The sequence below is a fragment of the Psittacula echo genome, assembly GCF_963264785.1.
Source record: "Psittacula echo genome assembly, chromosome: 1".
Classification (NCBI taxonomy): domain Eukaryota; kingdom Metazoa; phylum Chordata; class Aves; order Psittaciformes; family Psittacidae; genus Psittacula; species Psittacula echo.
The window spans coordinates 160867369-160881121 of NC_137735.1; the positions used below are offsets into that span (position 1 = coordinate 160867369).

General features: G+C 45.5%; 2 protein-coding genes across 2 annotated transcripts; both read right to left on the minus strand.

Annotated features, from left to right (window-relative positions):
* Window positions 1-4412: 4412 nt before the first annotated feature.
* On the minus strand, window positions 4413-9944 carry LOC308217432 (uncharacterized protein; the record flags this gene model as incomplete). The annotated part of the gene is made up of 9 exons (XM_080610502.1): window positions 4413-4534; window positions 4848-4981; window positions 5824-5961; window positions 6489-6595; window positions 6708-6881; window positions 7125-7239; window positions 7754-7823; window positions 8676-8689; window positions 9742-9944. The coding sequence occupies 9 exons, from the start codon at window positions 9942-9944 to the stop codon at window positions 4473-4475; spliced, it is 1017 nt and encodes a 338-aa protein (XP_080466628.1). The 3' UTR covers window positions 4413-4472.
* A 1289-nt stretch (window positions 9945-11233) lies between these two features.
* LOC308225554 (ankyrin repeat domain-containing protein 26-like) lies at window positions 11234-13503 on the minus strand. The gene is made up of 4 exons (XM_080626537.1): window positions 13396-13503; window positions 12627-12847; window positions 11628-11877; window positions 11234-11473 (listed from the first exon to the last, which is right to left on the minus strand). Exons 1-3 carry the CDS (start codon window positions 13495-13497, stop codon window positions 11664-11666), a joined length of 537 nt encoding a protein of 178 aa, XP_080482663.1. The 5' UTR covers window positions 13498-13503; the 3' UTR covers window positions 11234-11473; window positions 11628-11663.
* Between the last annotated feature and the right edge of the window lie 250 nt (window positions 13504-13753).

The window sequence follows — 13753 nt, forward strand, 5'->3', positions numbered from 1 at the left end:
GGGTGAAAAACTCTTTGTACATGGTTCTTCAAGAGTGATAGAAGGGAGAAGGAAGTCAGGATATGCCATTACAGATGGGAAAAGCTGTAGCGCTGTGCAGTCGGGACCCCTTAATCCCAGTTGGTCTGCGCAGGCATGTGAGCTATATGCAATATTACAGGCCTTGAAACTATTAAAGAATAGATGGGGCACGATATATACAGACTCCAAATATGCATATGGTGTAATACATATTTTTGGAAAAATTTGGGAGGAAAGAGAATTGATAAATTCTCAAGGAAAAGGCCTAATCCATGCAGAGCTAATAATTCAAATCCTCCAGGCCCTGACAGAACCTGAAAGCATTGCAGTAGTTCATATAAAAGGACATCAAAAGGGAACAACGTTTGAAATAAGAGGAAACAATTTAGCAGACACAGAGGCAAAACGGGCAGCTCTGGGGGTCATAAAAATAATGCAAAACTCTTTTATGAAGTCTGAAAAAATAAATGATACACATAAGTTTACTCAAGTAGAAAAACAAAAATTGGCTAAAATGGGTCTAAAGGAACAACAAGGAAAATGGAAATTGGAAGATGGGAGACAAGTTGTCCCAAAAACCTTAGCCCGACAAACTATGATGAGAATACATAAAAAAAAAAACCACATTGGGGAACGCAAGCCCTTGTCAACCAATTTACCCTACAATATGTGTATAGGAATATATGATATAGCAAAGGAAATGTTAAGATCTTGTTCAACTTGTCAAAGGATGAAAAAATAACATCAACGAAAAACAATCCCAGGAGGTTGTGAATTAGCTGTAAGACCCTTTTCACGAATAGAGATTGATTTTACTGAAATGCTTAAGATTGGTAGCTATAAATACCTCTTAATGATGGTAGATCATTTAACCCATTTTGTAGAGGCATTTCCCACCTCCTGGGCAATGACACGAACTGTGGTAAAAATTCTTTTAGAACTAATAAATTCAAGATACGGAATTGTTGAAGTCATAGACTCAGATAAAGGACCACATTTTACTTCAAAAATAATTAAGGAAACAATCAATTGGGCATAAAATGGGAGTATCACACTCCGTGGCATCCCCAAAGCTCGGGACGGGTGGAAAGAATGAATGGAGAAATTAAGAAACAGTTAACTAAAATCATGATAGAAACAAAACTCTCTTGGATTAAATGTCTACCATTAGCTTTGTTAAATATCAGGACACAACCCAGGTCTGACTTGGGAGTCTCCTCCTTTGAAATGTTATATGGTATGCCTTATAATACGGAAATGCCAGTTGAACATCCAATAGTTGAAGATGTTATGTTAAAACCATATCTAATTCATCTAACCAAACGAAGGGAGGAGTTGCATAAACGAGGTATGATATCTCAACAACCTCCTTTAAATATGTATATTCATTCGATAAAACCAGGAGATACAGTGTTAATTAAAACTTGGAAGGAATCCTCATTAACCCCTCGTTGGGAGGGACCATATCTTGTTTTACTCACTACAGAAACTGCCATCTGGACAGCAGAGAAGGGTTGGACTCACGCAAGCCGTGTGAAAGGACCTATCAGAGATTCAGAACAGTCTTGGGAAGTTGTGAGCCCACCTGGAGACCTGAAAGTCACTCTCAAGAAGGTTTAAATGGACATAAAGGGGACTAGGATATGTAATAATAACGCTAACATTTTGATATTGGTGTAAATCAGCTATCTACAGGAGTGCCGAGAAGGGTGGTAATAGACTACATCGGATTATATATATAAATTAAAATGTTGCTCCAAAAAGGGAGCTGGGCAAGAGAGCTATATAATCAGAGGCAAACACCCGAAACAGCACTCCCTCTCCTGAAGACTACCCCTGCTACCGAGAAGATGTTATCCCTCGTGGCTCGAGGCAACCGAGTCGACGAGCGAGGTAGAGAGGTAAAATACTGTGGAGAACTGACTCCTGTCATTGGAGCTACACGGGAGTACTGGAAGAACTGCCTCAAAGCTCAAAGGGACTTGAAAGCCCCTTATAGAAAACATACCAGAAGTTCTAATTGGAGGGGTAATATTAAGTACAATTAACCCAAAATTATTAACAACAGGGAAATGGAAAAGATTCCACCCTTTTCGGCACATCCTAGACGAACTGTTTATTCTACTTATATCTACCTCAAATGTGGGCTAAGGGGATAAATCACCAACTCCATCAACCCTTTAAGTGGACCCTACTTCAATTTGAAGATCGACAGGTTATCACAACCCAAATAACACCGGAAGGACCAAGCTTTAATGCGACTCCATGTCAGTTTGTCCAGAGACCCCGATGTTGGAAGTATCTGGGGTTCTATACGTGCCCTGATGTTGGTCATGTTGGGATTAACATTTGGACCATGTATCTTTGGTAAAATATTGGAAATTGTGCGAAATGAACTTGAAGCAGCTCGCCTAATGCTGATGGGAGTTGAATGTGAACCTATGGAACAAGAGCGTTCATTGCTGTTAAGCCAAGATATGTTGCGACGATTTGATGAACAAAAATGATGAAAAAGAAAAAGGGGGAAATTGTAATGTGTAGAGTTTGTTCATCAAAAGTTTTAAAGGAGGCTATTGTTTGTTACATTTTGGGAAGCTCTCTGTGACTGTCACTTTGTGTAGAAACATGTTTTATTTTGTAGCTGTTGTATTTCTGCATTATGACTTCTGTATTGGGAGGGAGAAGTCAGTTGTGTTACTGCAGGGGATTGTGAGAGGGAAAAAGGGGGGGGTTGAGTAGTTTGAGGTAGTGTCTTGTTACAGCATATGGGGGATGGAGGTTGCTATGACAACTGAGCTGGGGGCGGGAGCTCCTTGAAACTTCCAGCAGACTTCTCGAAACTTCTGGGAGCTTCGCGAGGCTTCTGGAAACATCTCGAAGTTTCTCCACGGTGAGACCCCAGCGGTGGGGAGAACCAGTGGAAAGGAGCCACGTCAGGATGTCCGGGTGGGGGGGACCACAGGATTGGCTGAAGTCCCGAGCCGAAAAGGTATAAGGGACAGCCTCCAAAAGGACCCGGTGTGCGTTTTGAGGGGGGCGGAGCGGAGCCTCCCGGCGCACCCAGCGCTGTTTTTTATCTGCTATCGCTTGCTCAAATTAATAAATTTATATTTTAAAACGAGATTGGCTCACTCGTCAATAACAACAGCACGTTGCGACCCAGCTGTCTCCCTCTGGGAGGGACACCTCTCAGAGTCCGTAAATCCTCAAAGTTTATGAAACTGGGGAATCATTTAGCTGGGTCATTACTGTTGCTCATTGACACTCAACCCTTCGCCCATTGAGGAGTGCCAAGAAAGCTGACATGAGTATATTACCAGAAATACTACTTTTTCACTGCACCTGAGGGACATTTTTAACATGCGTATGTGTATATATGCATATACATCTATAGATCCATATATCTCCATCTTGGTGTGTTGTGTTAGTTTAGATACTCCATTGTAAGCGCATGTATATTCAATAATCAAATGTTTTAGCAATCTTGTGATTCATTTTAACAACTAGATTGCAAAATCTAGATTACATTTGTCATCCTTCAGACATAAACCACTGACCAAGTCTGAGACTAAGTCTGGATCCAGCCAGAGCAAGGGGGCCTAGACTGAACCTTGTGACTCAACAGCAGGATTTCCTTATTTCTTATATTCCTTTCATTGAACATAAACCGTTGACAAGGCCGAAGACTAAGACTGGATTCAGCCGCACCTAGGCTCCTCTTCGAGAAGAAGTTTAGAGAGCAAGGGGGTCCAGTCTGATCCTCGTGACTCAATGGGAGCGTTTCCCTTACTCTTTTCACCTTTAATCCCCTGTCGAGGTTTAAGGACAGCTGCAACACAGCCCTCGCTCACTCCCCGCCCCTGAAGTGTCATGGGCCCACCAGGCTCAAAATAATTCACCCTCCCCTTCAGCAGTTTCTGCAGCTTGTCGCTGGGGGCTCCACACAGCTGCCTTCCATCTCCGACGCTTCTGAAGCACTGGAGGGGCCCAGTGGACTAGATACTCGCCCATTCTGTTCCACACACCCTGCCACTCATGACTGTCCAGCCTCGGGGAAAATCTCTTGGTCCTCCTATATTGTCGTCTAACCCTAGACAAGATCCAAACACGACTCCGCTTGGCTTTTGAGATCAGATCAAATGGTCATGGGTAAAACATACTCTGTATGTGTGCCAACATAGTGATCCCCATCACAATCAGCAGGCAGGTCTCAAGGGTACCCAAAGGCCATTCAAAACCTTCAGAACTCTCAAATGGTGCTGCCATACTTGTCACTGGGGCTGGTGTAGCTGCTGTGCTTGGAGCTGGAGAAGCTGCGCTGTCTGCTGCGGTCGGAGTTTGAGTAGCTGCTGTACTTGTCTCTGGGGTTGTTGTAGCTGCTGTGCTTGGAGTTGGATGTGTCATCTGTTGCTTCCCAACGACAAAAGTATGAACAACTACTCAGGATAAACCTACTGCTTTTGCAATTGGATTTTCACAAGATGAATGGCCATCTGTAGGTAAAATTGCACACCTGAAGAACAAAAACACTCATGCTCAGCTCCTTCCCTGGCCCCCTTCTCTCGAGAGGAAAACCTACACAGATGGGCAACCTGACAAGCACAAGGCAACAATCCTATAAACAAACATGTAGCACACAAATCAGCTTGACAAGAAGCACCTCCAACTCACCACAGATAAGCACATTCACACGACCTTCTGTGCCATCCATCGCATGCCTCCACTGAATTTAATGGTGGACACAGTAAGTGTTAACAACACAAGCCACCTAAAGAAAATGACACGCTGATTTTCCTCAAGAGCTACTCCATGGTTAAGGATCCTACCTCCTCTGTCCATAGCGGGTGCACCCAGCGTAAAGTCACAAGCTCCTGCCTGGTGCTGAGTGCTACGTGCATCACTTGCAGAAGCTTCTCCCGTGTTTTTCCAGTCTGGGTATTCTGACAGCTGTTTACTGAGACTACATAGAGAAAGAAAGGAAATATCTTTGGTAAAAGTAACCACGTATTTATACAGACCATTTAACAGAACAGTGAACAGCCACTCATTGTCCATCCTATACATATTCATAGCCATACGGATTCACATACTCAGATGTATTCACTAAGGGTAACACACAGACAACTTATTGCATGAGTACTACAAACTTCAACATCCACTACAGTCATGTTTACCCTATACATGCATATTCAGACCTACAAAACCATTAACTACTGCTTTCCTGCTTGGTACATTTTCTTCAGCCTTGCTTTTCAGCACACACAACCACCTTGGTTACCCTGCTCTTGCAGGGGGGTTGGACTAGATGATCTTTTGAGGTCCCTTCCAACCCTCGGGATTCTCTGTGATTCTGTGTACAAAGCTATGCCTAAGAGTAGTAAACTGCCACAGATTTTAACAAAAGGGATATCGGTTAGATCTCATCTGAAACAAAAGGCTCATAGTTCCTGGTCCTTGGAGGGGAAATCAGGCAGGACAAAGGTGCTGATCTGGGGAGAGTGTTCACCCCCATTTCAGTTTGCCGAGTTCCACCTCTGGATAACTGTAGGATACAGCCACTTTTTTTATTCTGGGCACATGCCAGCTTCACAACAAAATTTGAAAGCTATCAGAGAATTCTGGGTGGAAATCTTCATCAATTCTGAGTTAACGTTAAACACAGCAACAATAGATATTGGAAGACATTACTGAGCACAGCTTCGAGGCTGGTCTCAACACACCATTAAACCTTGGTGCTGTTACCCCAAAACCACCAACTTAGACAACAGACACTGATAACAGGCAACTTATTCGAAAATTCACCTAGAATATCCATGGATAACAGCGTAATCCTCAGCTGTCCACCCATTAGTGTCTTTATGGGAAACAGCAGCACCATAATGAAGAAGAGCTTTTATCGAATTAAGCTCCCCACCAGAAGCAGCGGTCATAAGTGGAGTTCTGAAACATCCAAAATATTATAGGAAACAGATAATATTACGTAGGCATAGAGTCATTTTTATTCATATTTGCTCTAAAAAAAAAAGTATTTCCCCGTTACATTAAAATGAACAAAAGAAAGTGCGGTTTTCATTAAGTATTAAGAGAAACAATAAAATGAGAGAAGGAGTCAAACCAATTAAATCCTCAAGCTTCGGACAAAGCTTCCACATAGACAATACTTATATACAAACTATGCTGCTATGCAGGGGATGGGTTTTCAAATTGAGGCAATGCTGCTGAGCTAACGGCACCCTTCCTGACAGAAGGGCCACCACATACAATGCCTTCTTGCAATCCTCAGTGCAAAAATCACCCACTGAGGTATGAGAGCAGCCAAGCGCAGACTTGCTTTCACAAGTCACACGGAAACAGCTCCTTCTGTGTGGCTCCCCAGTTTTTTTTCCAAAGCTCATGCCCATGACTCTCATCAATCCAACCTAATGAATACTAAAGGGACCCATGCAGAGTTCTGACCTATCCCTCACCTTCCACACTGATCTCGAGCGTGCACATCAGCTCCTTTCTTAAGAAGAAATTCCACTATCTCTTCCTGATGTTCTGAGACAGCAAGAATAAGCGGGGTACATCCCTCCTGATAGGACATATAAATCCATCCAGTTAAAAATCAAAGTGAAAAAGCCCCCTCAAGTTGAGCATTAACATGACTTTCCGAGAGAGCTTCTGTAACAAATCTAAAAATTTACCTTATTCTGGGCATCAATATTGGCGTTATGCTCAAGTAATAGCCCTGCCACAGATGTATTAGGAGATATAACAGCAAGATGAAGGGCAGTATTCCCATCTGCATCTGCCAGATTTGGGTCAGCACCATGCTCTAGCAGAATAGCCACACACTTTTCTTGCTGGCACTGTACTGCCTGGCAACAACACACAAGAAGGGAAAAATTTCCAACATTTACATTCCACTTTGTTATAATTCCCCCAGCTTCCCTATAGCGGAATAAAACAGCATCCTTGAAGATTAACTAACATATGCCTATTCCACAGCAATTGCAATATACGTGGCTCTACAGAGGCCTATATAAGGAATCTGGCAAGATACATCATTTAGTGCATAATCGATAAGCTCCACTTACAAGAACATAACATATTGCACGTACCTTCATCAGTGGCGATCTGTTATCATGGTCAAAAAGATTTAGCTTACACTTGTTCTCTAGGAGGTATGTGACAACATCCGCATGGCCATTTGCACACGCAAGATGCAGAGGTGTCCTAAAAGTTAAAGTACATTAAATTAGCACAGGCAAACAACTAAGGAAATCATTTCAGGCTGTCATAAATCAGTATGATCACAAGTTTCACTTTGCAAAAAGCAAGCTTAAGAAAAGACTTCTCATTCCATTACCAGCAACGGTAGTTGCACACCAAATGCCTGAGGCTGGCTGGCAAAAAGTCTCCACAGCGTCCACTTACTAAGGTGCTATTTCTCAGAGGGAGAACAGACTCGAGCATTGCAAGAATGACTACCACAACTTTTGAGAAATTCCCATGTGAGTATGCAGAACCCTTCACCTCTGAAGAAACAACTGCCTGATGGTATCTGAAAGCTAACCAGGACTGGTTCAGATGATCGTGGACTCCTTCATAAAGCTCCTACTGCCACTAAGCACTATGAAACATGACACACGTGAAGAAGTTACTGTCGGTTCTGCAAACAGAAAAGCCTTCAGAAAACCAGCAGACCCTTGCTGCAAGCCTCCTCAACCAAGCCCCTCAGACCACCAACAGGGAAGGAGATGGCTCCGCTTGAAGCAAGGCCTGCTCAGCTCCACAGAAGACACACTTCAGGACACGGGCTGGCAGAGAACAACATCAGCATGCTCACAGTTGCCTGTCCCCACAAGAACACCAAAGCTGCTCTGCCACCCAGCCCTGCGGACCCTGGGCAGACCTTGCTCCTCCTGGGGCTGCAATCCTACACTCATCACCCATGGGGTAGGAGAGAACTGCCTGAGCAGTTCTCCCCACAAAACCATGCCACTGGGAGACCACAGGGAAACTGCAGGTTGGTGGCACACGCTTCTAACAGCGCTTGAGCAGATAACCCAGCAGCTGCAAGCTGCTCTAGAGTTCACTCTGACAGGCAGCTGACAAGGTATATCTCTCTTAGCAATTAGCTTTGATCCAGGATTCATGACTAGCCAGCATCACACCTACAGTACTTCCAACTCTGGGCTGAGGTTTGCACATCTCTTTCTGCAAGGCTGAAGACTTTGTTACAGCACCTCTGAAAAAACATCTGCTCCTAACTCATGTTGTTCAAAGTGCATTTTCTGGGAGGTCCTATGGGCTACAGGACCCATTTTATGGAAGAAGCCTGCACATGTGATACTCGCCCCATCCCTGGTACAGGATTTTGCTTTTGGAAGTCCCAAGGACCAGAACCGAGATATTCAGATGACCAAAGCACACATTTCAGCCATTACTTCCCACACTTCCTATTCTTCACTTCTATTTCCACTGATATCAACTCTTTCAGTCATTGGAGGACCCCATGAAACTCTTGAAAAGCAACTGCATCTGGTAGTCACTCGCAACTCACATCACACCCACAAGCACTGCTGGGCCTGCAACCCTCATGGAGGGTTTAGGGTACAGGGGAAACACGGAAACATTCAGCAGCTATTTCCATAAATGCCATTGCGCACCTCCACTCAGACACCTGGAATATGCACAGAACACACTCAGTCCACCTCAAAACCGCATCCCCCACCTACACCTGCATAAACAAGTACTGATTGGCAACACTCAGGCACACCACCAGCATTACTGAAGTGCCTGCTTACCATGCTCTTCCCTGCTTCTCCTACACATCTAGGTCTTTTTGAGGCAGGAAGCTAGCTGCCTGACAGAAGTCCAGTCTTCAGGACAGACAGCCTAGGGAGCTGAGCTACTCCGGTAAAACCAGGATCTCTTCCAAACATCACGAAAGTTTTGACTCTCAGTCATTTCAGAAAAGTCATTAAAGGGTCGACACATACAAGACCCAGAAACTGAAGCTGAATCCCTTCTGCTTACGACGGATCGCTAGGAGCTACACTGCAGTCCAGGACTCCTCCTGAAGATACAACTGCCAAGCACTTGCTATGCTTGACTCAAAAGCCCACACAATAACACCTGCCAGAAGCAGCAGCTTCTCCTGCAAGCTGCCGCCTGGACCTTCCAGCCCAAGACACCGACTACCTGTACCGAACAAAGTAACTGCCACCTAAAAGCAGGTTCTTGCTTTGGCTGCCACACCGCAGTCAGAAGAGGTACATCAGGCAACTGCGCACGCACCATCAACAAACCCCACGTTTATTCTGCTCTGTGGCTCTTTCCTGCCCGCACTGCTTAACCCTCCTTAAGTTACCCTCAGTTAAGGGAGTGCAGCTTTCTCAGCTCAAGTGCAACTCGCCTTTGGCAGGCTGCTCCCTTCCACTCCTGCGCCCCAGGCAAAGAAGGGCGACTCCGTCAAAGAGGGCACTGAGAAGGCCGGGGAAAAGGCCACAGCTGGATGCCAGGCCGAATTTAAGGGCTTCTGCCAGCGCAAGGCCGACTCCCACACCCAGCCGAGGGCTGAGCTCGGCTACGAGCGGCCCTCCCGCTCCCCGCACTGCCGCGGCCCTTCGCCCCCAGCGCCGCTGAGCTGCTGCCGGGGGCTGCACTTGCTCCTGGCACTGCAGGACCTCCCGATCCCGCCTCAGCGCCCTCCCTCCACCGCTCCCCCCTTACCGCTCCGCCTTGTCCCGCCCGTCCACGCCGTGCTTCTTCAGCCCCTGCCGCACCTGGGCCAGGTCGCCGCAGGCGGCCGCGCGGTGCAGCTTGCCCAGGTCCTTCTGCCGGAGATCGTACGCACCGGCGGGACGGGGCGTTGAGGCGCTGCCGACGGGCGGCTGCGCCTTCCTCTTCCTCCCGAACCCGAAGAGCCTCTTCATGCCGCGGCAGGAACGCGGCCACGGGCCCGCCTCAGGGGAGCAACGGCAGGAAGCACCATACGAGTTGTGCCAGGGCCCGAGCGAAGATGCGGGAGCGGCCTCGGCACGGTACAGCTGCTGGGGGCGGAGCTCGTTCTCCCGCCGGCCACTATGGGCTCACGGACACGGCCTCACACAACGGCTCGCCTCGCGCAGGCGCCGTTGCCCGGCGACGAGAAGAAGGAAGCGGGGAAGGAATTTTTTCTTCACGTTAACGCCTTGCCATAAACAGAAGGGCTCCTTCAAACCGCATCTTGAGCCTGGTGTTAATTAACCAGCCAACGTGTACGCAAAGACACACGCTAGACTGCACAGTTTATTAAATGCCAGGTTGGAACAAAATGCTTGGAATTAAATGCTGGGTCTTAGCAACACAAAAGTGCCATCTTCCCCCCATTGTGAATTAGTCAGTGGAAGGCAAACATTCTGTCTCAGTATAACCACTCCTCCTTTTCGGGAATTGGGACTTTTCTGCTCCAGCATCTACTTGTTATAAAAATTCAGTCTTAGCCACGACTGATTCCAAACATTTTATTCAGATTGTTTAAGGGTAAGAGGCAATAAGCAAGCAGCACTGGGTGCGCAGGGGAGTCTCTGCTCCACCAAAGACACACACCTCAGTGTCGTTTCCCGCTACATTTATCCTCTAAAGTTACACGCCTATACATATTCATGCTCTATCCCGGCTTCGTATTATAATGAGCTAAAAGGTCCTTTGCACATGTGCAGTGCCTCCCCGTGGTCATGGGCGAGGGGCTCAGGATGAAGTAAATGAGTCTTCCTCTTGTGAGTAGGGGTCTTCAAGATGAAGGAAACGAGTCTTCCTCTTCTTAAACTTTTCACCTTTGGCACAGTTGGACGCCCCAGTGGTTACACAATTAGCTGAAACCAGCCATATCTATAATTCTTCTGTTAACTAGCAAAGATTTAGAACAGGGCGACCTTCCTGCAAAATTTATTGCAGGATGGGCAGGCAAGGAGTATCTCAAGCTAGCAAATGTTTGGGAGGCTCTGTCTTTGAACTAACTGATAGGTAGAAAGGATAGTGTGAAATGTTATACTTTAGAAGGCTAGTGTGAAACAATTAACTCATGTTTAGTGGGGCCCCTAAATTCCACAGACTTAAAGTACTTTATATTTCCCAGGCACTAGCGTTTCTTATATCAAGCCCTCTGTATTCAGTTTGACACTTACACAAAACTTAAATTACTTCACTCAATATCGACATTACAAAACCTATAGCCATATAATACACAAACTTTACTTGATCAGCAAATTAAACATTTAACTTTATTACATACTGATAAAGCGTCAAGGGGAGACACTTTCATATCGCATTCAAAAGCTTCGGGGGGGGCGAGGGGGCTGGTCACACCATGCTGAGGTTGTTCTTGCTATATAAGCCGGTTCCGTATATCAGACTCCTTGGCCTTGAGGGAGGGCTGCTGAGGACCAGGATGCTTGGTCTGAACTTCCTCCTCCTGAGTCACCTGTCAGAAGCAAAGTCATCATTAGCAGTTGTTTCAGTATATTAGACCATACACTTTGGAGCTATAAATGGATTCTAACTTTAGGCTAAAAACCGTAACTTTGCTTATGGATACTCTTTAGCAGTAGTTGAGAACACTATTTCAAAATGCTTACCGTATTTTCCATATAGGCTTCAGCCCCGTTTCTTGATCACACTGGGGCCCTTTTTGTGCTTTGGCTGGTTCTTTGTACACACAGACTTGTGTTCAGTGACAAAGCATTGCCAAGATGTCCTGGGTCAATTGAACACTGAACTGGACTTTCAAACAGACCTTCACTGGCACTGCTGCTTATGACTGGTAATCTCTTCCTACGGCGCTCCTGAAGGAGCTTAGCATTGGCTTCTGCTAGTCTCTCATTAGCTCTGAAACAGTCAGAAATATACAGAGGGTCATCTTTGGCAGGAACACTTCCACAAAGTTACCCTCCAGGTCTATGACTATTATTCAACTTTTGAAAGTGAAAGGGATTAAGAGCATCCAAAAGAAGAGCATTGCTTGATCTGAGGTTTTTTGGAGCTTGCTTCTAAGAAGTGACACTACCTGCAAGAAGCAGCAAGAGTTACCAACACTTGGGACTTCTCAGCATTAGGGCTTCAAAGCAGCCTGTGAATGCCACGTGTTTACATAGCTTCTTCTGAAAGGTACATCACCTGTGTAACAACTCTGAGCTACTCTCCCTTTCCCAAGGAAAGATCCAACCTCAGACACGCTGCTGAACTGAAGTCAAAAAAGAATTTCTTTTTTCTTCTTTTTTCTTCACAGAATCAAATTCTGTTCTCTGAAAGGCCTGTACTTACTCAAGCAATAAGGAACCTGAAATTTATCTTTTCTGAATTCATACCCAGAATTAGAGGAGGAGATGACTAGAGATTGACAAAAAGACTCAATGAACTTCAAAGATGCCCTATGAAGGCCACGATCAGTGGTACTGCTGAAGCACTAAAGAGACAGCTCTAATGAAGGGGAAGGGTCTGAAGGTACTTTCCTAACAAATATGCCATCTTACGCTTACAGACGTAATGCTCACGAGGTGTAGGAGAGGGATTTTAGGAGAAAAATGCATGAGGAAAAAATAGCATCTTGTTACCGCTCCAAAAAAGCATGCACTCACCTTTCCAGTTTATTTCCTAGGCGTTTTCTAAAGTCGACTTCCTTCAGATACAGCTTTTTGTACCTTTCCAGTTCCGCACGCAGGGATTCTTGTTGAAAACTTCTCTCTTGATGGCTGTTTTGCATGTTGGCCATTTCGCATTGAAGATCTCTTAATCTGTATCTCATATCATAAAGACTGCCTCTGACTTCTTCTAATCTGTCCTGGGGAAGTGCCTGTGTCTGAAGCAGATAATGCACTTTCAACAACCGCAAAGGGAAAGACAACTCTCCCTGCTAGTGAATTGCACATACTGAATTTCAGGAGCCCAGTTTTACTCATTGAGGCAAGCGTGCCTCCTCACTACCATCAGCCATCACGGCAAAACCCTGGAAATACCACACCAGATAATTTTTTCATTCAGAAAGAACCCCCCTCTTAGCACTATTTTTCATCAAAGCTACTCATGAAAGAACACTGTCTCGGGCATAGAGAAAAGGATTCCTGTAAGTTACAACACCCATTCAAAGATGAGCAGTGAGAACAAGACCAGGATGCAGCGATACTGCCCAAAACCTGCAAAATGGAAATCTACCTTGGGCAAGATGTCGATTCCGGGAACAGCCGGCGCATTGCCCTCTGGCCCAACCATATTCCCTTCTCCCACCACACTCCAGGAAAGACAGCACTAACACACGGAATTAGGCACCAAAAATAAAATACTAGAAAATGATGACCGTAATGAAAATCTATAAGAGAAACTACAGCCACGTGTGAAAAATCCACTTACCCGCAAAAACAGATTGACTTCTTCTAGTTTTCGTCTTACTTCTTGTGCGGCTCGTTCCTCTGCCTCTCTTTTGAATTGCTCTGCCTGGCTGCGATCTACCATGTTAGTCTCCATATGATGTTTGAGCTTAGCCACCTCTTCTTCCAGCTGGCATTTGCTCTTCTGCAGGTCCGCATAGTTCTCACTAACGGTGGAAAACTCCTCCCGCAAAACCAGATTGACTTCTTCTAGTTTTTGTCTTAAGTCTTGTGCGGCTCGTTCCTCTGCCTCTCTTTTGTATCGCTCTGCCTGACTGCGATCTACCATGTTAGTCTCCATATGATGTTTCAGCTTAGACACCTCTTCTTCCAGCTGGCAT